This window comes from Zeugodacus cucurbitae, chromosome 3, assembly GCF_028554725.1.
Source record: "Zeugodacus cucurbitae isolate PBARC_wt_2022May chromosome 3, idZeuCucr1.2, whole genome shotgun sequence".
Taxonomy (NCBI): Eukaryota; Metazoa; Arthropoda; class Insecta; order Diptera; family Tephritidae; genus Zeugodacus; species Zeugodacus cucurbitae.
Genome location: NC_071668.1, coordinates 55,698,808 through 55,724,548, shown reverse-complemented (window position 1 = coordinate 55,724,548; position 25,741 = coordinate 55,698,808). Strand labels below are relative to the sequence as shown.

The window sequence follows — 25,741 nt, the reverse complement described above, 5'->3', positions numbered from 1 at the left end:
CTGTTTTTGTATCTAGCTATAGAAAACTAACTATAGCTAATTGATTTCTCCGGAGCAAGCAATTCCCTACTTCAGTAGAAGCTGGATTTCCCATTTTTCAAAAGTGTTTTGTTTAGTTTAGGGTTTTTAATAACCCTTGATGAATTTCAAATAAAACTTCAACTGCATCGACAGATATTGTCACAATAGCTTCCTTACAAGTTGGTATACTTCTTCTTTCGTGAGCGTCACAAATACATATATACATAGGCGATAATGTTCAAGACGATAACTGGATATTATTTCGACATACAATTATTGAATTATTGGATTTTCAATGTATTCCAATTCAGTTGAACTCTTTCCACTCGTACTCTTCCAGAACTCTTTCTATAGAAAAATGTTATTCCACTAACATGTCCAACGGAGTTTATTACCACCAGAGCTTTATCCAAGAAACTAAAATTTCAAAAAATAAGATTTTCAAACCATATCTTTTTTCCTGACTTGAAATATGTTTTAATATTATATAATTAAACCCACACACTGTTAAATTATTTCTTAAATAAGTTAATAAAACTGTCATCTAAGCAACCTTAATTTGTTTCAAGAAATTTTATAATCTGTACCACTGTGCAATTGAAACATTTGTTAAAAATATATTCGCAGTATATATATATATACTATAATATATTGCGAACTATTATTATCGATAAGTTGATATTCCCATATCGCCAAGTTGTTTGTTTTGCCCCTCAGCATATTGACACGTGCTTCGGCCTACTTTAGCTTTCAATTGATTAGACAATTTCTCCACAGCTCTACTAAATATAAATACATACATACATAGATACCTTATTCGCCATCCCAAAGAGACTATATGGTGGTTTATTATGGATTAAAACTAAGTAGTAATCCCATAACATATACCTTGTTCTTATAATTGTCATTTTGACTGATTTGACAGTGAATTTAGCCGGAAAGTTTAACTACTGAATAAAACAACATATCATGTCATGTCAACCAATAAATTTAGAAACTAAAATATTAAGATTTAGTGATACATTTATCAGACATTTAAAAATTGTAGACAAAAAAATATATATGTTATGACTTAGAACTTCTCCTAATGGTTACAACACTCTTCGGTTTAGCCAGATCTGCGCCTATTTATAAATTCTACGTCCACTGTTGTCGATAACATCACTTCGGGAATATTGTTTACAGTTATATGTATTTATAAAACAACAGATGATGCTTATCACGTGATTATTTTAGTATCCCACTTCAAGTATTTCGAACGGGTTTGTTATACGATTTGATATCAATCACATACAAATATTTGTTTTGACTGTAGGAGAGTATTAAGCCATATTCACATATCAATTACAAATCACTTAATAAAATATATTTCAATGTTAATTTAAGAGAATTGATAACCTTTTGGAAGAAGTTATAACCATCGAATATTCTGTTAATAATGATCTTATCAAACGATAAAATTGAACCTATTTTGAACCATTATACCAGAGAGAGAGCATATTTGAATTAAATTTTGTGGAAAGGACTTTTGGTCGAGAATGGAATCTAAATGCGACACAACCACGCCTGTAATACAATTTTGGATTGGATTCCATAGATTCATTCACTTGACAATATTTATATGGATCAAACATTACAGAAGATATCGAAAAAAACTTTACAAAAATACACTATTGGAGGTTAAAAAAATTGACGAAATCGGACTATAACCCCCCGATATCGCATATGAAGACCACTGGGGTATTATGGATAAGTTTTTAACGAATATATTGGCAAATCTCTCAGATATTTTATAGAAATTCGGAGAGAATATTTTCCTTATCCTTCTTTGTGTGAAATCGGTTCAGAAATCGACCAGTCATCATATACTATATATAATTATTTTCGTTATTCTAGTAGATTTTGTGACGAATATATGGGTTAAATTTTTATCTTAACAGAATTAAATAATAGTTCTCTCTTACTTGTTCATTGTATATTCTCGACTGGTATTGTATACTTACAGAATCGACCTGAAACCACGCCAACAAGTTTATTAACCGTTTTGGGAGTGCTACCGTAACTTAGAATAATGACTAATACCTTTGTCCAATGTATATACACTCCGAAATATATTTATACCTATTGCTCTGAATAATACATTTCTAAGAGGTTTTACCTGTATCGCTATCGGTCAACTGATTCTCTACCCGGAGATTGTTCCGAACACATGCCATAATTTATAGATTTCTTGGCATAAGCAGATAAGCTTGCCTCGGTCTTTTAAATCAATTCTCAGCGGCAAACATACAAATGTTTACAAACAGTTCCTTACTCTTAGATTTATCACAATCTGCTAAAAATATTTGATTTGTAGTAGCAGTTAGCAAGACAAGAAATCTGTTTGTGATAAGCCAACGAGGGCGCTGAGACAACGAAACACAAATTGCTTAAGTACACAACGTCATAATGCTTTACAACAGCAAGCACAATAACAATATTATCGCTATTACTTTACATAAAAGTACTAATATATATAGAGTCTATATACATATGTACATATATGTATATATTTATATACTTTCAGATGTGTAGTAGAGTTTTATTATTATTTTTAATCTGTCCATAGAGATTAAAATTGAAATAAGCTTAGTGTGGGTTTAATAATGCAGGGGTTTCATAGAACAGCTGTCCAAGAATCTAAAAAAAATGAAATCAATAATTTGTTCAATCTTAATACATAAATATGTATCTACACAGAACACATAAGGGTGAAATATGTCAGAATAAATCAGATTTCACTTTCAATTCAGACTATATAAGGATCACTTTTTGTTCTAATTTAAAGGGTTAGTAGGCTAGAACTCTCGACAAAGTCTTAATTTGAAATTTTACTTTATTAAAAATATTTTCGTGTGTTTAAGAAAGTATGTTCATAGTCGGACGCTTTTCTTGGAACATGTATTATGTGAAGCAAAGTCTACTTAAGGTTTAATATTTAATAAAGTACTTGTAGATAGAAGTAGAGAAGAGCGATTGCGGTATGATATTTACATATATATTTACTGATCAGACAAAGGGCTACAAAAAGTTTGCCACTCATAATTCCAGGTTCGGAATTATAAGTATTTAAAACGACGAAGAAGAGATTGCGCGATTAAGTCATTGACATTGTACTAGTTTCATTGGCTCAGGTGTGTAATAATGCATCCGTGTTTTGTATGAACAAAAATATATTTAGAACATTCTCTTTGGAGTGCAATGGAACTAATAATGGCTTAACAGCGACCGTAATATATTTGGGAGTTAAATGTCCTCATTTGGCGAAGATGATTCCCATTTCATCAAAAGAGTAACCGATCGTTCCCAAGAGTTTATTTTCTCTAACTCAGTCTTGAAAAGTAGTCCTTTCATTTAAAGAAGGAGATTAAGATGGAAACAACGCCTATTATAAGGACCCATATCATATATTCATTCAATTTGACTTTAATATGAAAACATTTCTATAAACCTCCGATTAGACATAGGTTAGATTAGTGATTGCCTATCGACACATGTAGGTCTTTGGGAGGCCCATTGTCACACCACAAGGATCAGAATCCCCTCACACTATTATGCCCCCTCTGAACCTCTGTAATCTTGATGAAGTTAAATAATTCACAAAGTTTGAAATGTACATCCAGATAGAAGGTGCTATAGTCTCTTCTTCTTCTACTTCTTGGTAGCTTTTGCAGTAGTCATTGTAAGGTATCCATGTTAGACATAACCCCAAATAATTTTAAAATGCTTTTCTGAGTTTTTAAAAGAAAGTTAACAACTCTCTTCATACTTGCTGCTTATGTCTATAATTTTAAGTTTATATTTACATAACGTAAATTGGCTTAAGTTTAATGTGGAGATTTGTTTACACTTTATATCTTTATAATTGTTTGTTAATATCACCAAGCGTCAAAAGTGTCAGGTAGTCAATTTTGCAAATAGCGGCAATTCTCATAGGCATACATTACATGCACACACATGTATATAATCAAGTGCTCGTTGTGCCGTCATATTCTTGGGTCTACAGACGCGCCAACTAATAAGCGTCTAACCATCGCTGATGCTATTATCAATATTAAATTCATTTCTTTACACTTGATTGTCTTGTTTATATTTGTTATTGCACGCTAGAGTTTCACTACTAGCACAACAACAAGCAAACACATGTTCATAAATAAAGTTATTTTGATTAGGGTATATAAAGTCGTTACGCGTAGCTGTGTGTATTTAGCAACACCCACAAATATACATACACCCACAAGCACACAGAGTCACCGAAAGAATCAACAAAATCAAAAACCAGCCGCAGCAGAATCAGCTCAGCTGTTCAGTAGCCCTCAATACCAATGTCTCCAGCACCTTCAGCACTAGCGTGATATCGCTATTTCCCTGATTAATCGACCCCGCCCGCTATCGCCTTTCACATCAGCGTCCCCCTCTCATTCCCTGCTCGCTCTCTCGCCATGGCAAAGTAGTGAAAACTTGTCTGTATGTATGCACGGTGGGCAGGAGTAGCGTAAGCGTTTATCGCAAAACTGTTGAGTCCCTGCTAGGCCTTTAAGTTAGTTGGTTGGGAAATCTCGTTGACATCGGTTGCGCTGCGCTTGTTTAGGATCGTCTTCGTAAAACTAGTTAACGGCATTCTGATAGTTAACTTCATCCAATTGTAATCACAGCAAGGAGGCTGGTCCATCATGGCGGATAAAAGTCTCGTGTCGAAGCGGTCAGCTCAGCCGACACCCAATGTGGGTGTATATCATTACTATCATTCGGATTTTTACTACTCCATGCCGAACATAAGTAGTGAGTATGCAACACTTTTCTTTTGCTTAAGCAGTTCGCAAGCGCTTGTTTGGTTTCTTAAGTAACAACAACAAATTGTGCATATTTTCCATGACAAGACATGACAAGTGATTTATATATATGTATGAATATGCATGTGTGCATTAAAAATATTTTCTCTTAAATCTGTGAGTTAGAAGATAAACAAGTGTGTTATTCCAAGTTAAGAATGTCGGTCACTTGATAAATAAATTGCGATTGTTTGACTTTATGGCACAATTTTTTAATAAATCATTTTTATAAACATAAAATAATCCCCACCCACTGTTGAAAGCTACAAAAAGTTGCCTAAATCTTCTCCACAGAGTATTTACCAGTCGGTTCCACCCCCACATTCTAAATACGTTGGGTGAAAAGCGTTTGATACAACAATTAGGACTAAGAATTATCTAGACTTTCAATCGTTTCGAGTGAAGGAAATAATTTCATCTGAAGAGTGAGGATTTCTGAATACAAAAAGTGCTGGAATAACTTCGAAAGTTTCTTGTTTTACTGTTCACACTTTCTGAGATCATTAAATAAGATTTCGGAACCATTCATATCATTATTGAAAAAGTAGCAAGGGTGTATGCCATAAAAAAAGAAGAATTGTGTCCTCCCTTAAAGCCTATATCAACTCCATTAGTCCCAGCCAGTATAGCCAAAATACTACTCCAGTTTCTGCGAAATGACACACACTGCAATAGCAGATGAAGGGAGTTTCCGGTTCCATGTCACAGAAGACGGAACTAAGGCCAATATATTTAGGTATTTCTTAAGCTTAAAGTGTCTTGTGTAGAGTCTCACCAATATCTAAGTTTACTCCTTGGGAGGTTTATCAGAGTATTGATCCTGTGATATTGTAATCCCTCAATAGCCTTTTCGCCTGCTGCAACCCGGGTGCCCGTAACCAGTATCTTCTTCGTTCAAGAATGGTTCCGGACCCAGTTGTGTTCTGCTGACGATCGGCCCTATTCGTCGGCAAGTTCATTCCCCACCAATCCTATACATAGAGTAGCTCTACTCTTTTATGCTTGAAAATACTGAAGAGCATTCCCATTGACACCTAAAGTCTGGTGCACGGGCCAACTATACCTACCCCCATGCTTTCAGATGTCTTCGAGAAATCGGGGTACCAATGCAAGGAGCATTTCCTTAGTAGCAACTCTAATGCGGAGTTGTCTTACTTATCAATGCTTCCTAGGGTAACCCCAAATTCCTTAATAATATTTGTTTCTCTAATGTTGTTATCCTTGGAAGAAGAGCTAGAGGGAGCTTCTCTGCAATATCCCTCATGTTTTGCGTGGATAACACTCTTCCTTTGCCACCACCTTCTACAGAAGAATAGTTTGGTTTGCACATTGTTTAACCACTATATGGAGCGGAGTAAGTTTACCAATCACATCGTGTGCTACTGTTGTCCGTATAAGAGATAACTTGAGATATTTGAATGAAATGGAAATTGATGAAATCGATCAATGCGACGTCCACAAAATGTCTTTAATTGAAAAGCTATAAAGTGTTATATCTAAGCCACAAAATTTTAAAATAAAACATGGTACAACGACATACATGGCATGGCGATCTCTGCAAGGAGGGAAATCATCTACGAATAATATAGTTTTTTTTTCGAAAAATATCGATATTTATCTCGCATATTCAAAAGAAATTCAAAGGAAATATTTTTCTCAGAATATATTGTTCTGATCTGATACCGATATTATAAATTACTTCCCTTGATCCTATATACCTAACGTTAAGATTTTCAAATTTTTGGTGGTTTCTTATCGTATATGTATATGTATGTACATATATATCAATTAATATTTGAGAGATCTTAGCAAATTTAAGTTAACCTATAATCTTAGATATACAGTAGTTTAGTGGCGTATAATATCGAAAAAAGAGGGAATTGTTAAATTAAAGTTAAAGTTTTGAGCTGTATTCAGTGTTTATTTTGTCTTTGCCGCTAAGGTTAGAAATATTGTTGTGAGCTTGGCGATTTTCCTTTATTAGAAAATCTCAAAAAGTACTGAAACGATGTTTCAGTCCCCATAATCGCTAGATATGACTCCGTGTGTATTTTTCCTATTTCCAATATAAAGAGAACTTTCAAGAGCAGACGTTTTACAAGCATACGACAAATTGCTAAAAGAGCCTAAAATCAAGTTTGAGAAGTGTTTCAACGATTGGAAGAAGCTGTGGAAAAAGTACAAGTTATCGAATGGGAGTATTTTTAAAGGTGACACATCAATGTAGACGAATGAATAAGTATTTATTTTAAATAATGTAAAATTACCGTTATTTTTCAATGCACCTAATAACAAATATATAATGATTTCCATTACTTCAGTTAATTTAAGGTTAGATTCATATGTAAATGGGTCAACTTGTTTGTTATCTTAATACAATTTCAAGGAAATAGGTAACTAAAATTAGATATTCCCGTAGCCTCAACATACGCATAGTGATGAAATCTGTCTAGACTTTTCTATTGTCTCTTATATAGTATATGACGGTTAGGGTAACTCCCGGACCGATTCCACTCATTTTTGCCACCAAACTGCATTATATCCAAGACACTCACTTAATAATTCACTAAGATATATGACATATAAACGATAAACATATAAGCTCACCCGATATTTGAAAACCCTAATATTAAGTTAAACTGCACTGTGCTTATGCACTACAATCCACATATTCGATATCTGGGACCTTGAAAAGTTATAGATTTTTTTCGACAATTTGTAAATGAGTGGCATTCCCACAAAGTAATATTTGTAGAATGTTCCGTTTCGATATATAGTTTTGGAAGTATAGACGATATATCAAAAACCTCTTAGTGGCTGAGGCCATGCAATAACTCATTTAGTGTAAAGTGTTTTAAACAACCGCCAGGATATCAAAACGCAATATCTTGCGAGAGTATAAAAAGCAATATTGGTCGGTGAGTCAAGAGTGAGACTACTTTACACCAAGCGCGATTCGAATAAGTTTCTGGGTGTTTCGACCGTGACAGTGACAGAAAACTTCTCCTATCAGGCATATTAGGCTGCAAACTCTGTTCTTGACATAAAAAGTCACTCGTCGGCCAAACTTTAAATCAAGTGAGGAGGTTGTAGCCGCTTCGCTGGGCCAAGTTGGAAACAACACTTTACCAAAACTGTCCTAAACAGTAAAAAAAATTATTAAGAGTTTGCTTTCATCGAATTTCTTTCGAATCGGTCGAAAAGTTTGTGTCCTAAACTTTGGGTGATACATATCTATAAGTTTATGTCTGAAATGGGGGATGCCACGCCTGCATTCGTGTACATATTTTAAAATTAACTTTTTTAAATATTTCTTCTGAATTGGTATATTTAAAGCACATAACTTAATTTTTTATGTTTTTCAGTTGTTACCCAATTAATTAATAAATTTAATTTAAATGTTATGACTTTAGCCACCAGAGGGTTAAAGGTTGGCCGACAAAACACAGCCAACTTCAATACATTGCTCACGGTTTATTTTTCTAATAACGTCAATTACGTTTTTGACATTACGTTTCATTGTTTTCTTCGTTAATCGGTTTGTTTTGGTTTTCCACGAGCAAGACAAAAACAAAAGAGCAAGAGCGGAATACACGTACAGTGGATGATTTTTATTTTTGAGCGCGACGGCAGCAAATACTAGTACTATTGTTTCTAAACAATTTCTGTTTGTAGTGTGTGCGTGCGTGCTGTTTTCAATACAATTTTAGACTCATTTCTGGGCACGTGTATTTATGACTGTATAAATGTATATAGTATCTTTACGGAAAAGAGAGAATTTTCTGTCGTCTGCATTGCATGCATTTGGTCTGAGCATATGTATGATAAAAAATACGAACAGTTGTTGTGTTTTTATGGCTGTGAACAGGTCATGTTTGCACATTATCTCCTCTGGGGGAAACGGCGGACTTGTAACGTAATGCAGTGCGGATGAAAGGAAGTGAATTGAATTTTCACGGCGTTAAATGTGGCTACGTGTGTTGTGAGCGAAAGTGAAGTGATATATGAAAATTAATTGGGGAAATCCGTACAAAAATATGCGCAAAGTAATATTTAAATATTTGTTTAAATACTAACGTTATTAAATGCAGCTAAAAGTCTTTAATGATGCTGTAATTAAGCGCGGTGGTGTACGTGAGAGGACCAACTTCCGTGCCGACTAAACATTTGGTTTGTTATCTGCTCGGAATTATGAATTATAAATGCGTATTAAATGATTGTTGACAGACCTAAATGTAATGAAATCACAGCATGCACATTATACACCCACCCTCTCCTCAATGGTCATGCGACAATGTATGGCATGTCGTGAATGCACTGCAATGCAATTGTGACAGATAAGACAAATGAAAAGTTGATTTCATAGAATATTAAAAAAATTAAAATTATTTTTATAACAGTGAGGCGACAAGTATTTTTCCATACACTGCACTGAGGCGTATTTTACGCCACAACCCAACATGCTGACATACCGGACATGTCTACTTAAAAATAAATAATAAATTAAAAAGAAAATATTTTAAAACACTTCTTGTAAGAAACCTTCGTAACACAAATCACTGGATAATTATGAAACAATAAATACACTAACAGACAGCGAGAAAAGTATAAATCCAAAAATAAACAAATAACAAAAACAAAAGTAGAATCATTGCGCCATAACTTTACTCTGCCACCCCGCCAGTCAACCATATGTATTGCTTATATTGCCGACAATTTGTACAAAACAATAACAAAAACAACAACAATAAATATTGCGATAACACAAAACTAGCGATAACAAAACGCGCAGACAGACACAACGTGTGCAACAAAAGCAAAAACTGGATTTATTGACAATTGTTGTACTTAACTTTAAAACAACGACAACAAAAAACATTGTAAGTATTAATGGCATAAAGTGGCATGAAATTAATATGTGCATATTTACTAAGTCCATGTTAATAAGCTGAAACTAAAGTCATCATTAGCGTACACGATTGTGTGTGTCTTTTCATTACACCAACCGCTGTTTAAACAGCATTTGAAATGCATAACACACTATAGATAAACTAAACTATTGTTGTTAAGAAAATTAAAGGCGTTACAATTATAAATGTGCACCTGTGCATTAGGGTGTGCCCAAATATTTTTTCGATTATTATAAGAAGATTGACTCAAACTTATTCTGTCATTCGATAGAAGGGACTGTAGGAGTTTGGTGGAAATACTCACAGGCCACTGTCTGGTGGCGGCACATGCCTACATAATGGGACTTACAGATCGAGATGACTGCAGGAAATGTCAAGAGCAAGGTGCAATAGAAACAATGAAGCATCTTCTGTGCACCTGCCCTGCATTGTCAAGGCAGCGACTTCGCTACTTGGGGGCCTTACGATATGAGAATCTGGAAGAGGTATCGAAAGTGAAGCCACAAATGCTTTTAAAATTCGCGTCAAGCACAGGCATCCTAAAGGATGACTACTCCTCGTGGACAACGTGACGGCACTCCATCTGGTATCGCAAAGGACCTAAATAGGTCTATGTGTGGCGTATTGGCCTACCAGTTTAACCTAACCTAACCTAACCTAACCTATAAGAAGATTGAGAGAATTTCAGCTTACAAAGAGCGAAATAGCCACAGAAAAACGGAAAACTAATATAGCCTCAAAAAAGAGAGGTAAAAAAGGACCAAGAAAATTTTTCTATAAGGCGTACAGTAAAAAAACACGAGGAGATATAAAATCCCGGTTGTCACACCGCTCTAGTTGGAGAGTTCTCGAAACCACCTTTGGAAAAGATAATGTACATTGCCTTCACGGTGGTTAAGAAGATTCAAGAAGGCATCGGTTGCCTTATATTACTGCAGAGGAGCGATTGGAAAGAGGTGGGGTCTCTCATCAAAAATGGTAGTTTGGTTACTCGCCTACTTTCAGTACAGCCAAGAGCACTGCAACGCGTTCTTTCTTTGTTTACATACATATGTATGTATGAGGGGCGAAATGAAGCCGCTGGAGAAGAGATGAAATGAATTATTTCATGGAAAGGTTACACTTTAGAGGGATGGTTAGTGGAGAAGTCTTCTAAGGAAGTCTGTAAGGAGCTTGTTGTCAATGCCAGTTTTAGGTGACTGGACCTGCAGTGTGTTTCGAGCAAAAGTAGCCGCCAGTAGTCATAGTGCTTCTTAGAGTTGCCTTCTTCAGGAAGGTTTGCATTAACTCTGATATCAGAGCGGCAATATCGGTTTGGGGTAACTAGTAAAGGGGGTGCCTGACCTCACTATCATTAGTATGAGACTACTTTAGCATTAGATTAGTATTATCTTCTGGGTCTACACGTACATAGTATTGATATATTTGGCACTCTAGTCACAATCTCATTAGACTTGGAATGAGATGATAACTCACTACATATACTCCTTCGCGTTCTGGCTTCAGATCTGTAGATCTCGTAACTACTATATTTTTTGACACAGTGTTGATCGTAGAAGGGCTACTGAACTACTTGCACTCGGCAAGGTTGAGCTCTCCACTGTAGGAGTCCTTACTATGCACTCTCCGATTAGTTCACATGCATATGAGGCTACAGATTCTACAGTATGCACGTTGCTGTTGTATGGTGGAAGACGTGATTGAAAGATCTAAACATTTTCTGTTTCACTGTCCAGCTTTTGACAGACCGAGACCAGCTTTTGCCAGAATAAATGTTAACCGCCTCAAAAAATTCGTAGCATGTTCAAAACCCGAAGAAAAATTTCCTAAAAACATATTTCGTCATTATTTCGCCATTATTTTATATTAAATTTCCTGCTTAAAATTTCCATACAAATATATCACACCCTAACGTGTTTAGTTTGTTTGATCAGTAGGTGGTAGGTCTAATTAGATTGGTCTCATGCCTGCATACCTATTTATATTTAAAACTGTAAATAAGTTACATGTAATTTCGCTATTTATCGACAATTTAATGACGTAAGATGTGTGCTCTATATACAAAATTTTTATACTCTCGCAACCTGTTGCACAGAGTATCATAGTTTTGTTCACATAACGGTTGTTTGTGTCACCAAGAAATATAAGAGTTAGATATGGGGTTATATATACATAAATGATCAGGATGACGAGTAGATTTGAAATCCGGATGTCTGTCCGTGCAAGCGATAACTTGAGTAAAAATTAAGATATCTTAATGAAACTTGGAACACATGTTCCTTGGCACCCTGAGGAGGTTGCTTTCGAAAATGGGCAAAATCGGTCCACTGCCACGCCCACAAAATGGAGGAAACCGAAAACCTATACAGTGTCATAACTAAGCCATAAATAAAGTTATGAAAATGAAATTTGGAACATAGGATCCCATTAGGGAGGGGCACATTTGGATGTAATTTTTTTGGAAAAGTGGGCGTGACCCCGCCCTCAAATAAGTTTTTTTGTATATAACTCGCAAACCAATAAAGCTATATAAGCCAAACTTTCTGCAGTCGTTTCTTTTAGCCATTTCCTTATACAGTCCAAAAATGAAGAAAAAAGAAATCGGATAATAACCACGCCCACCTCCCATACAAAAGTTAGGTTGAAAATTTCGAAAAGTGGGTTAACTCCCTAACGAAAAACGCCAGAAACACCAAATTTTACATAAGAAATGGCAGAAGAAAGCTGCACTGAGATTTTTTTACAAAATGGAAAATGGGCGTGGCGTCGCCCACTTATGGGTCAAAAACCATATCTCAAGAACTATTCGACCGATTTCAATGAAATTCAGTATATAACACTTTCTTGACACCCTGATGACACGGGTGGAATATGGGCGAAATCGGTTCACAACTACGTCTACTTCCCATATAACCCAATTTTGAATTCCATCTGATTCGTTCACTTTATAATGTATTCATAAGGAACCAATGAAGCTAGCGGAATAAAACTTTACACAAATACTGTATTTGAGCTGTGACATCACTTGTGGAAAAATTGTCAAAATCGGACCATGACTTTTCAAGGCCCCTGATATCAAACTTGAAGAACTCAGTGCCTAAGGTTAATTTTTCACCGAAAATATAGGTAAATCCCTCAGATATTTTAATGTAATTCATTCCCTCTGAATTTTTTTCTTATAACAGTTTCTCTCTGTACCTGAAATGGTAAAAATCGGGTCATAACTTCCCCCAGATCCTATATACCTAATTATAAGTAATATTAAATTAAGTGATCGTATAGTCTTCGATACATTGTATCTTGGTGGTGAAAACGAGTGAAATCGGTTTAGGAATTACCTCAGTCCCCATATACTATTTATGATGATTTTCGTTATTCTATTGAACTTTATGCCGAATATATGGGTCGAATTGTGTTGTCTTTATAAAATTACATCAATAAATTGCGAGAGTATAAAATGTTCGGTTACACCCGAACTTAGCCCTTCCTTACTTGTTTAATATAACTTTACGTGCCGTATTAGAGAATGAGGCGCTAACATGTTAGAGTGAAATGTCACACTTTGCAAGTAATCAAGTTTTTACTTAAGGAATATGTAAATTGACCTTGAGTTCATTACATTGTGGGTGCCGTAATAATCGGAGACTTTGTCATAACTATGAGAATGATTAAATGGAACATAATCAATTATAGACTCGTTTACTTAATGTACGCTTTAATCAATTCTGTCACTTAAAGGGTATAAAAATTTAACGAACAATGTGCTCGTTTCGAGTATGACAAATATGTTCCAGATATTTATTGATTTCCTTTAATTTATACTAAAAACTTATGCACACTTGATTGAATAAGAAGTGAGTTTCATTAGCTCTCCAAAACTATTGCTATCAAAAACGTAATTAATTAATAATATTATTATTATTCGCAGGGAATAACAGGTACTTAACACTCCATTGCCATTTGTCTCAACAGCACTTAAGAATAAATGAAGCGCAGTGTAATGAAATTTAATTATAGTTATACAATATTTTGTTGAATTGTGTGATTAAGCCTCAAGACTCAATGCATGGCACACAATTGTTACAAACACACATGTAATACTCGCGATTACAAAACGGAACCAGTTTGGGTTTTAGCTGGAAATGCATACACTTTGCATATCTCAATAATGAAAAGCGCATTCAATAAACTGACTTGCATAACTTTAGTGTTAAGCTGTACAAATGTAAATGTTTTGGTTTCATTCATCTTTCATAATGTGTTTTCTCATTACATAATATCGACATGTCTAAGTGTAAAGCTGTATTCACATTAAACTCGAATTTATTTCATTTCATGTAAATTAAATATTTGAATACAAAGGACATAGTATTAGTTTAATAATATATTAAAAGAAAAGTAGGAGCTTTTAAAATGAAAATTTATAATTTTTAGGAATTTATATGCCTTCAACAATCACTTTCGTTCCAAATTTTTGAAATTATAATCCAAATTGATGACCGAAATATTCAGAAACTTCAAATTTCGCCAAGAATATTCTCGAAATATTTCAATATGACCCTAAAGCAACCAACCAAAAAATCCCGAATTATTCATTAAAACAACAATGCAACGTTTGTTTCTTTATACTATCGAGCAATAGTTAAGCATAAATTATCATCGAAATATCTCAAAATATTCCAAAACTTACCAAAACTAGTCTAAAATAATGCAAAATATTCCCAAAACAATCAACGAAAAATGGTATTTTTTTGCGGTATTAAATTTTTGACACCTACGTCTACGTTCCCCAAAAATATTTTCAATTATAGGTCGCTTCCCTTACGTACCATATCGCACGCAATGAAAATGGGCGTGGCATTGCCTTCTTATGGGTCAAAAACCATATCAGAGGAACTACTCGGTCGATCTCAATGAAATTTGGTATATAATATTTTCTTGACACCCTGATAACACGGATAAAAAATGGGCGAAATCGGTTCTACTTTCCTTATAACTAAATGTTGAATTCCATCTGATTCCTTCACTTTATAATGTAGACATAGGGAACCGACGAAAATGTATGTGTGATTGGCGTTGCAACCGTTTAGCCGGTTATAGCCGAATCGTCGATAGCGCGCCACTTCTCTCTCTCCTTCGCAGTTCGGCGCCAGTTGGAGATCCCAAGTGTAACCAGGTCGCTCTCCACCTGGTCCCTCCAATGGAGTGGAGGCCTTCCCCTTCCTCGGATTCCTCCGGCGGGTCCTGCATCGAAAACTTTCAGAGCTGGAGTGTTTTCGTCCATTCGAACAACACATACAGCTCATCATTCCATCTTCTGCGGTATTCGCCGTTGCAATGTTTAAGGGACCATAAATCTTCCGCTAAACTTTTCTCTCGAAAACTCCTAGTGCCGTCTCATCGGATGTTGACACCGTCCACGCTTCTGCACCATAAAGTACTATAACTTTTCAAGGCTCCGGATATCGAACATGAAGAACTCATTACATATTTTCGCACTTGAATAATAAGGTTTCGAAACAAGCATATACACATAAAGGATAAAACTACCCGACAACAACCAATAACAACCCAACGCTCTAGTACTCTTCGATCCCGTAATTGCTTATATATCTTAATATGGAGTTATATTAAAAACAAATTTATTACCGAACTATCCTTAAATATTCAATCATTAAACAAATTAATAAGCTATAAGGCGGGTAGGGCAAAATTTCCCAGTCCCTGTTTCATAGTCCAAATAGTTTTTAACTGGTGTTGTAGCATAAGCGTTTTTATGGAATGGAATGGATGGAAGGAAAATTATTTCTTCGTGTCTAATCACAAATTCCAACATTTTCGGCATCGGTCTCTTCAATTTGATAACAAATCATTAACGGCTTCATTTCTCATAATACAAAACGGTCTCCTAATTCCACCAAATATCGGCTTTGTTGTTGATTTTGCTAGTTTGCTATGTTTCACATATGATTTTTTGTGTATTGGGCTGTCGCAATAGATCCACTTTTCTTCTCAAATCACAATCCGATTCAAAAACGACATATTTTTAACGTTAAAGCAGTATTTATGACATACATAAAAACCCTTTCTCTTCTTGAGCTTGACATCCTCCATCCATTCATTCCTCATTCCAAGTCCAAATTACTACTTTTGAATGGTGCAAAATCCACTTTAGGCAAGTCTGCTCAGCTAGAGCCATATCATAAACTTCCACACAAAAATATAATGACTCTCAGCTCAGACTTTCTTCATATTAAAGTAACGAAATTGAAAGTAACGAAGAACTTCTAGCTGCAACCCTTTTTTTCAAGCACCAAGTTCGACTTATTGGAGGAAAAAAATATTTTTGGTTATGCTTAAAATGATTGACATATTTTGAAAAATTCGGACAAAGATAGTAGCTTTCCAACTTAAGTTCGGAGTATTGGAATAATAATCATGTTACGTCATCTCAATGCATACCGGAGGAATATATAGTTATAGACCCGATGTAATTGAATTTTTTTATAAAATCAAATTTGTGGCAGCCTTAAAAACTCTTCAATTAGATATTGAATTCGAATTTGCATACTGTTTTATGAGTATGTTAGCATTTTGTACACTAATCCCTAAGTATTTATTTTTAAAGTATATCAATTTTTGTTAATTAATTATATCGTGCTCTTTACTGTTTTAATTATAAAACACAAGTGATCACGTTTTTGAGCACACACTCATACACACAGCAGAACATATTATCAGCCTAGAAGGTCGTAATTTAGACCCACAAGCTTCATTATACCGTTATCAAAGCTGGTTGTTCAATTTCAGAAACGTTTTGCAATAAATAGACTGTGATCGCGTGAACTCGTGTACTAATGACCATAAATTGTGTTTTTTATTTCAACTTAAGCTTATTGTTATTGTTGCCTGATAAGGTATTTATAAACAGCTCAGTGCTTAGTAGCGAACAAACTATTCTATTTCGCACTGCTGATTAAGTGTCAGACAGATTTTTCCATCAAATGAGAGAACTCAATATTAATTTAAAACAAACATGTGTAGATATGTATATGTATGTATGTTTATATGTATGAGGGTACATGTTCAGGTGCTTATAAATGTGTCAATGCTGAGGTAAATAAAATAATCTTGTGTTTGCTCTAAAATTATTCATAGAATTCTAACTCGTTGATTATAAAGTAAATATTGTCAAAGAGCGAAAACGTAAAATTATCAGTGTCATGCTGAGCCGTGCACATGCAAAGGCAGTTGTCTTTTTTTGCTTTTGTGAGATAATTTTGATTTGATTAAAGGGAGGAATTTGATGAAGCTGCGCAAAAAATGAAATAAAGCAATCTGCTATATATTTTCATATACTTGTAAATATGTATGTAGAGATATGTATGAAATATGTGAAATATTTGCAAACATGAGCGATAGATAAGACATTCACGTTTTGCCTCTCAAGAGATTATCTAGGCGGACAGCAAGCGGTTTTTATATCAAATATAATGATGTATAATATATACTATATAATAGTTATATTATATAAAGATAAATTATTTCTTAGAAATATTGGTTATAAAAAGAAGCTAAATTAATTGAAATTTAAATAAAAACATTAAAGATATAAAATTACCAGAAATTCAAGAGGAAAACTGAAAAAAATATACATATATTTTTTAAAATTTTATAATTATTTATTGACAATATTATATATTTCTACATTACTTAGCATTTCATTCAACTTTTTTGCTTACAAAAAGCATATTTAAGGAATTCGAAACAACTGATAGTGTTTTGACAGCTAAATGTTTCTTAGGTTAGGTTAGAGCAACCAAACCTCGTTAAAATTAATTTTTATAGCCAAATACGAACTGTCAATGACAGAAAAACTGCACTAAGCAGACTCAGAATGATAGATTATGGTTAGGTTAAGTGGTTGTCTGCTGACGCACTTAGGCCTTTGGGAGGCCCATTGTGATATCACCGAGACTAGGATCCGCTCACACTATTAAGTTCTCTTTGAACCCACCTGTGGTCTTGATAAAATGAAAGACTGAGAATGATAGAGATATAACTCTAAATAATGAAATAAAAATGAAAAAAGAATGAAAACTTGATGGGTTTCTAGGTTAGATCAGATTGTTGGTCTATAGAAGATTTATTCCGTGTATTCAAATTCTTTATTATATTGATATTTGCATATGTTATAAAGACGTTTTAATAAAATTATTTGTTAAAAAAATATGTTTTGCTTTAAATGGTAAAATTTCATCCCGAAAACTCATCGAAAATTGACTGAAGAATTACACAGCCACACAAAACACCGAATCTGAGATCCATTTAACCCCATAAGATCAGGGTTTTTATATAACCTCAGAAAACCAATATGGCGGACCCTATTTGGAAAAATTCAATGGATTCGCTATTGGGGGGTTTTCGTGGTGTCGGTTTTCAAAATTCAAAATGGCGAATTTTTAAAATGTGTCCACCATATTGGTTCGCCATTTTGAATTTTTTAAAAGTAGCATCAAATTCGTAATCAGCGATCCCGAGAACCCCCGAGTGACAAGTTTCAAGCGATTACGACACTTTCAATAACTCATATTAGCTGCCATCGATTGGTCACTTCTCTGCTCGCCTGTCCAAAATTTTACATGTGAAAGCAACAACAAAGTTTTCTAGTTGAATTCGTGCAGGAATACCTCATTAAAAATTCTATCGCCGCTTGCTGAGTGCTACCAAGTTTTGTTTTACTCATTTTAGAACCATTTTACTATTGTGAACGGCTCAAAGAACAAATTACTGTCAAAATAATAAAAATTGTTATACACAAATTTGAAATTGAAAAGGGCAGGCGAAGATAAATCGTTAGTATTTTTGTATTGAATTTAATGAATAAAAAACTTTAATAAAAATTAAATTTGTTGCAGAAAACGTTAGACATAGACGGTGGTTGAAGAGTTCAGTGCGACCAAGTATATACAATTCGATTTCAGTGCTGCCAGTTTGTATGGAAATTTGGAAAGTTTGTTCGATTGGCTTGTCTATAGCAGTTAACCAATCGATGACAGCTGTTATGATGTTATTCCAACAGAGAGAGAAACCACTATACGATTAATGTAATTTCTTAAGCCCTTTTCTAAGGCGACTCGATTCAATATCAGACTAATCACTTTTAGAGTATGGATCGTGGCATCATGGGTACCAATCTGAGAGTGGGCAATTCGGCAAAACGCCAATGGTTATAGTAAAATTACTCAGAAAATTAGTCGTAAATAAAGATGTCTGTAGATAAAAAAGGAAAAAAGGAATGCCCGCGGACCGTCCGGTATTAGTGTGGTCATTGAATTGTAGGCAAAAATGAAAACGACCCAAATTCCTACGTGGAAACTCTTAATTACAAAGGTTTACGAAAAGAAAGCTGTCTTCGAACCAGCATTTCTCTGTTGACAATTTTTGGGTGGGGGTCTCTAGCTTGTGTCTTCTTTATATGTTACTCTCGAAAGATAGATATCTGCTGAAACTCTACGTCTTTGGGTAACTGCGGTATTCCATTCCAATTAGAAATATAGGGACTAGAGGGAAGCACTAGATCGAACGTCCAAATAATATTATTGATCTAACACTTCAATAATCACATCAATTCTCTATATATAAACAATTAATAGTTGTCTGCTAAAAATGCCTGCCACTAAAATAATTTGCAACGCATTTCTTCAGCCGTTATTGCCGGCTCTCCTTTAGACGGTTATCAGCAGCAGCCGAGTTGGCGTTTATAACGCTTGATTTTTTAAACCAAATACCTGTGCTCTTACTAAATATATGTTGTACTCATATATGACTGTGTATGTATGTTTGTATGTGTGCATGATTGGCTGCTTCAGCGCGCTGTTTGTACAGATCTACTGTGTAAACTAATTCCTACACCCTCTCAGTGGTAAACAAACGGTTTTTTCTTGTCGTTGTTGTTGTAGTTGATTTTCTGCTTGATATAGTTCATAATTTGATAACTCTTTATACTTGGTTAGTACTAATCGGACTTTTGATGATAGTCAGCGCAACTTTGCGGAACAACAGTACGCAGACGGTTCGCAAAGTAAAGAACATCGTTGCCTTCGCGAAAAAAAAAATTTAAATATATATTAAAATAATAAAAATCGATCGGTTATCAATAGCATCGCTTAAACAACTGTTGCAATCCTTTCGTGTTGTTTTGTGACTTAAAAGCAACAAAATGCAGATTAACGAATATTACTTTGAAGGTATAAAAAAATTTGTGTGACGAAAAAAATGATGCATAATATGTAGATAAATTGTTCCAATAGAATCATTGGAGAAAACATGGAAACTGTGTTTTACATACTTCTATGAATTATTAAACTGATTTTATAAGAGCTCTTCAGCTGTGGACCGAACGAAAACTAAATAAATACATAAAGCTCAGAAGTTTCTTCAGTTTTTTGTTCAAATGTTGTTATGTAAATAAAAAAAAAATAAATTTTTATGAGGTCAATGCTAGACGGAAGTACTACCGAAGCATGTTAGTAAAAAGAAATTAAGTGATAAACATTTGTTTAAAGTGTATATGATAAAAAAGTAGTACGAAAATTTATGTAGAATGACCTTAGTGCCACGCCCATTTCTTTATCTATTTTGTATTCGAGTTTCTGACTTTGGGAATCATTATCTACGTGTATTGCAAATATATAACAGAGGGAACTGTTAACTTGCTAATGTGGACCGCTTTTAGAAACTCTTTCCGAGAATGTTGCTTAAAGTTGTTTATAATGCATGTAATAGGTTCCCACGAAAGACGGGTTTTGGTAACTGAAATGAACCTCGCATTTTTACCCTGCCAAGGACTGTCAACTTGACAGCATTTCCTAAATTAATATAGGAATATTTTCTGCGTTAACTTTTGTCGATTTAACATAACATAACAGTTATTTGACTTGACAGATTTCTGAAACTAGACTATCCTAACATTTTTTTAAGCCGCTGGCCAACACCTGTTGATTGGCGACTCTCTTTGAAAAAAAAAAAATATCCCCAACTGATATGTGAAACCACGACACATAGGGCAGTAGTCACTGAACTCACTCAACTACCACAATCGTTTTCTAAACAGTATATATTATATTTGAGTGGTTATAGATTAAGATTCGATAAGATACGGTGAAGACCAATACACAAATGAACTGTAAGATTTGCGATATCGCCACGCAAAACTCTCGGAAATTTTTATATAGATTAGGCCTATATCATCGGTTTTACTCATGCATTCCGACTGACCAATTAGTCTCATGCAGATCTATCGACTTAAATATACCGATTATCAACTTTGACTACTGATTCATAAAATGTATACTTATAAGCAATTATAATTAGGTTAGGTTAAAGGGCTGATCCCTGTGCCACAGGAGACCCCACTTGGTCAGCTAAGGCAGTCCTTTGTAATGCCGCAAACTTCTCAAAATGGATCCTCACGACATTCAAGTGACGACAAAGCGCTTAGATACTTTCATGAATTTGTACAGGCAACTAATTTGTAATCTAGACAATTCAGCTGGTTCTCCAAAGTTTGTCCTGCCAAGATGTTTTAGCCGCAATGATGAAACAAAGAAGGAGAAAGTGTTTCGATGTCTCAATCTCCCCTTCTTCCATGCAACATTGACAATTTGCATCCGTCAGGCATATAATCCCATCGGACAGTGGCCAATGAGGACTACTCTTATTATGGCGAGCTAAACTTTATTAAGAGCAAATAGCTCAGTGGATCTCCTGCGATTCATCTTAGACCAGAATGATCTCTCAGTCGGATCTTCTCGCACTTCTTTATTAGCATCGAAACTTTGTATCAATATAATATTTTTTAAGTGAACTGAGAAATAATAGTCCCGGAAAGGTTTTAATATCAGCCGTTTGGCTTTAGTTTTAAATTCAAATCGAGATTGTTGTTAGTTATCGTATTTTTTATTTAATTTAACCGTACTATTAACAATCTTCTCTGCTACCCGACGCCGTCCAAGCGTCTAGTTTGCTTCGATATTAAAAATTTTTCCATTCAATATCATGCGCAATATTATTTATTGATCGATGGTATGGACCTCGTGGCGACATTTGAAAGCCAGTTCAGTTAAGCGTAATTGAATTTGTTTAATAAATTTTGGTATTTTTTTCAATCTTCTGCACTCTAATCACTTAGCTAAACAAACTTTAGCATTGTCATTTCATAAACAAATATTTGGATCAGTCAAACTTTATTATCTATCTTTATCTTTTCTTCTCTCCCGCATTGTATAGAGACTGACAAGATGCAAGGCGTGAAGCGGGTGGTGGTCTTCTGCATACTGATTGTCATACTGCCGTCCGCTTTAATAATCATACCGCTCTACCTGCGACGCACCGCCTTCGCCGACGTTGTTTACCCCGTCGCCGAATCGGACATAATTGAGATACGCGATGGCATATCTTCGATATTCTGCCAGCAACATTCGCTACGCATGAACTCGAACTTCAATGCATTTCAATTGCGCAGTAAACCCGAAGTCTCCACAAATCGTAAGCATATACGACTAAAGAAATCAATGACGCTACCGGATGATACATTGGAATATTGGGGTTTCTATCTGTTGAAGGGCGCTAAAGTGCACCTCAAATTCTGTTCACGCTACGATGGCTCGCGTATATTGGTGGTGAAAGGTCAACGGAACCTCAACACTTGTGGATTACTCGATCACAATCAGAATAAATTGGGTGCGAATTTCGCGCATGGACACGAACAGGTGAAGGTGTTCTTCGAGGATATACGCGAAATGGCTGACACATTGCCCGTGGAAGAGGTGGCGGCCGAGAAGAAGTCAGTTGACAATAATATGGAAGAGGAGAATCATGGCGGTGAGGATTCGAGCGAAGACGCGGAGGAAGAGGCCTTCCAACGTGCTAAAATTGCAGCGGCGTTGGAGGCAGCGGCAGCTGGGCTGGCAGTGCAGCCGCCACTAACAGAAAGTAACACCACACAACCAACCACAACGAAGGCATCTAAGATACGCGGCAAGAAATTGAAGAAGGGCTCAGTGAGCTCGCTGCGTAATCGCAGACTACCACTAAATGCGCCAGCTACTGCTTCGACACATAGGATAACAAAGCGCGAGAAATCAGCAGCGGCGAACGCTTCTGAAGCAGCAATTACACAACGCCACAAGTCGGCGACGGCGCAACGGAAACAGGAAGTGTACGATAAACTGTACAAGTTGCGACGACGCAGCAAACGCGAACATGTTTACGATCGCAAATACAGTCACGGTGGCAATGCGATCAATTTCACCATCACTGACGAATCGAATTCGGTGTCGAGCTTTGAAACGGGACTCTTCAACTGTTTCAACGGCACCATACTGCTCGCGGAGGGCTTTGCACCCTCTGCCGAGTGCGTTAATGCACATTTTCTGGAGAATGGTTCACAACGCATGCTCTCCAAGCATGAGATCACCGAAGACGGTTATTACTATTATATATTCTACAGCGACAACGATTTGGTGCGCAACGATATACACGCCATTTTCGATATTTATAAGCCGACATTTCAATACTCCAATCTGAGTGATGCGCAGGGTTGCGTAAATGCGACCAACTGCACCTTCCCCATCGGCTTTCTCTCCGACGAAATGGTCATTGTGGAGGTGCCCACGCGCGATGGCATCGAACACGAAGAGGACGACATCACCTACCTGATCTCAACTTGCCATCCACGTACGGCCGTCTATGCGATCTTCCCCATAACGGTGCTGATATTGATATTAAGTTGCTCATTTTTATAGAATCGACTGTACCAAAAGCAAGCTTTTTAATTATAATTTAGCTAATTATTATTTTCTAATTAATCTATAAGTATAGACATTACATAATGCTAGGCGTGTAAATTAATTTTAAACGCATACAATCAGAAATTTACATAAAATAGATATTTAATAAAGAAGTCATCATTAAACTAAGCGCTTACAAATTGGCCATAAACATACGCGCATGCGTCCCTGCGTCACAAGAACAATGAAATGGAGGTTAATAACTATTGTATAACATAAAAAACGGTAGATTGTAGAACGTATGTATATTAAAGAGAGTAAAAAATTGATTGTATTTTTCGAACAGTTTAAAATAAAATATTTTATAATGAAAAAGTGTACATTGTATTTTATAACTAATTTTGTATTGTGCGCGCACAAATGTATGTAATATTGACGATAATAAATCAATTAGTAATAGCTCGAAACGCTTTTAATATTAAAAACCAGTAACAAAAAGTGATTTTTTATTTTATTACGCACAAAAATGACAGTAATTCCGCGAGCGGAAGCACAACCCCCCTATTCCGGCATACCGTGTGCTGTCATTTTGACGTCCAGCCAAGCATTACCGTTTTTGTCACACTTTTATTGGCCACACATGACTTAGTTCCTTTCGCATTCAATGCAGCATACATATATACATAAATAGCTTTCTATCGGATGAAACTGATTTTTATCATTGTCATTACAACTTGGCACCCACAACAACAAAAACAGTATAAATTTAAAATAAATACGCAGCATACCGTGGAATTATTTTTTATTATTTTTTTTAATCATCAAATAATCCTCATTCATTGTTACAGTTTTGTCAAAAATTTATTATCCGCACGCTAAAATATTCTAAATTTATTTTTTATCATCAGTTTGGTCAGCCGCCTCGGTGCTCGCGCATCGCAAATTAAGTAAATAAACAAATGTGTGAATTGGTTTTAATAGAGACGCCTAGAATGATGACTTGTACTATTTCCATATAATTTAGGAGTTGCAGGCAACGCAAAGTCAAGGGTAAGTACGCAGTGAAGTGTGTATAACTTTTTAAAGCAGCATTAATTATATTGTTAACTGAAGATAAATAAATAGGTAATCTACATCACAAAGGAGGTTTAAATATGCAAAACTCATTTCTAAAAGAGGGATCCACTAGTATTTGAGATAAATTTTTTGTTGCTAAACCTAACTTTCAAGAAATAAACTTATAAAATTGACAGTTGTCGGACAACCGAGCACTTTGATTAGATGGGGACGTATTTTTTTGTGAACTGATTATCGCCAGAGGAAACAACAATATGCAAGTGATTTCCTAAATTAAATACCGGATTGGGATAGGTGATTCCCAAGATATATCAAAAGAAAGCACTGGTTTCACATATTATTCGTGTATATTTCGGGTGCCATACGAGCTTACTAAGAGTAAGAGTCGGGTGTGTCGTGGTGTTACTGTCGTGACCCTGGGAGTGAGGAAGTGACGTACAGGTGGAAGTTGTTGTAGCTGTGTTACCCGCAATGGATAATGTCACACTTCGGTGTTGTTTAGCGACTCCGATGTTGTTAGTTGCGGGGGCAGGAACACGTCGGAAAAGGTCGGATGAAGGATGGGGGGATTGGTCGGACTGGGAGTCATGCTGCCTGGTTGAGATCCTGGGGGCCGTAGGGGCCCTAAATTGGCCGCTTTCTGGGGGGTGGCGCGTTGCGCAGACTAGGTGCAAGTTGCACTGCCGTAGAGGCAACTGTCGCAATATTGCTTTGACAGCATGGGGCCACACAATGTGTGGTCCACTCCCTATAGACGAAAGAACAGCCCTTGACCGGATAAAATCCGGGTTGACCAACGGTAACGTAGAACCGGCTGAAGTGGGAGTCGTATAGTATAATTTTCATACATAGATTGTCACGAAAAGGAAACAAGACCGACAATTGTATAGTGTTGTGGGGAAAATCGGAAAAACGAAATCGAAGAAAAACAATCCCTTTTATGTAGTAAGAAAGTTATTTTCCATTAAAAAACAATTGCAAAATTGTTGACAGTACAGGTTCGAATTAGATGGCTAAATCCAAATCAAATCCACCAAATATATAGCAAAACCTTCCTGACCGTCAATCC

The 25,741-nt window shown here is 35.6% G+C and overlaps 1 protein-coding gene across 3 annotated transcripts; it reads left to right on the top strand.

Moving 5' to 3' along the window:
* The first annotated feature begins 4,600 nt into the window (after nt 1-4,600).
* Nucleotides 4,601-23,975, top strand: LOC105216493 (uncharacterized). 3 transcript variants are annotated; one of them, XM_011191011.3, is made up of 2 exons: nt 4,601-4,842; nt 22,094-23,975. In XM_011191011.3, the coding sequence occupies exons 1-2, from the start codon at nt 4,734-4,736 to the stop codon at nt 23,608-23,610; spliced, it is 1,626 nt and encodes a 541-aa protein (XP_011189313.1). In that variant the 5' UTR covers nt 4,601-4,733; the 3' UTR covers nt 23,611-23,975. The 3 variants fall into 3 exon arrangements, with proteins under 3 accessions (XP_011189313.1, XP_011189315.1, XP_011189314.1); XM_011191013.3 differs by lacking the exon at nt 4,601-4,842 and adding an exon at nt 8,506-9,772; XM_011191012.3 differs by lacking the exon at nt 4,601-4,842 and adding an exon at nt 19,803-20,052.
* Nucleotides 23,976-25,741: the final 1,766 nt, after the last annotated feature.

Excerpts from the sequence above, each read along its gene's own strand:
- LOC105216493 (XM_011191011.3), top strand. The coding sequence starts at position 4,734 with ATGGCGGATAAAAGTCTCGTGTCGAAGCGGTCAGCTCAGCCGACACCC. Across the intron at positions 4,843-22,093 it reads CTCCATGCCGAACATAAGTA|AGACTGACAAGATGCAAGGC; the intron begins GTGAGTATGCAA and ends CGCATTGTATAG.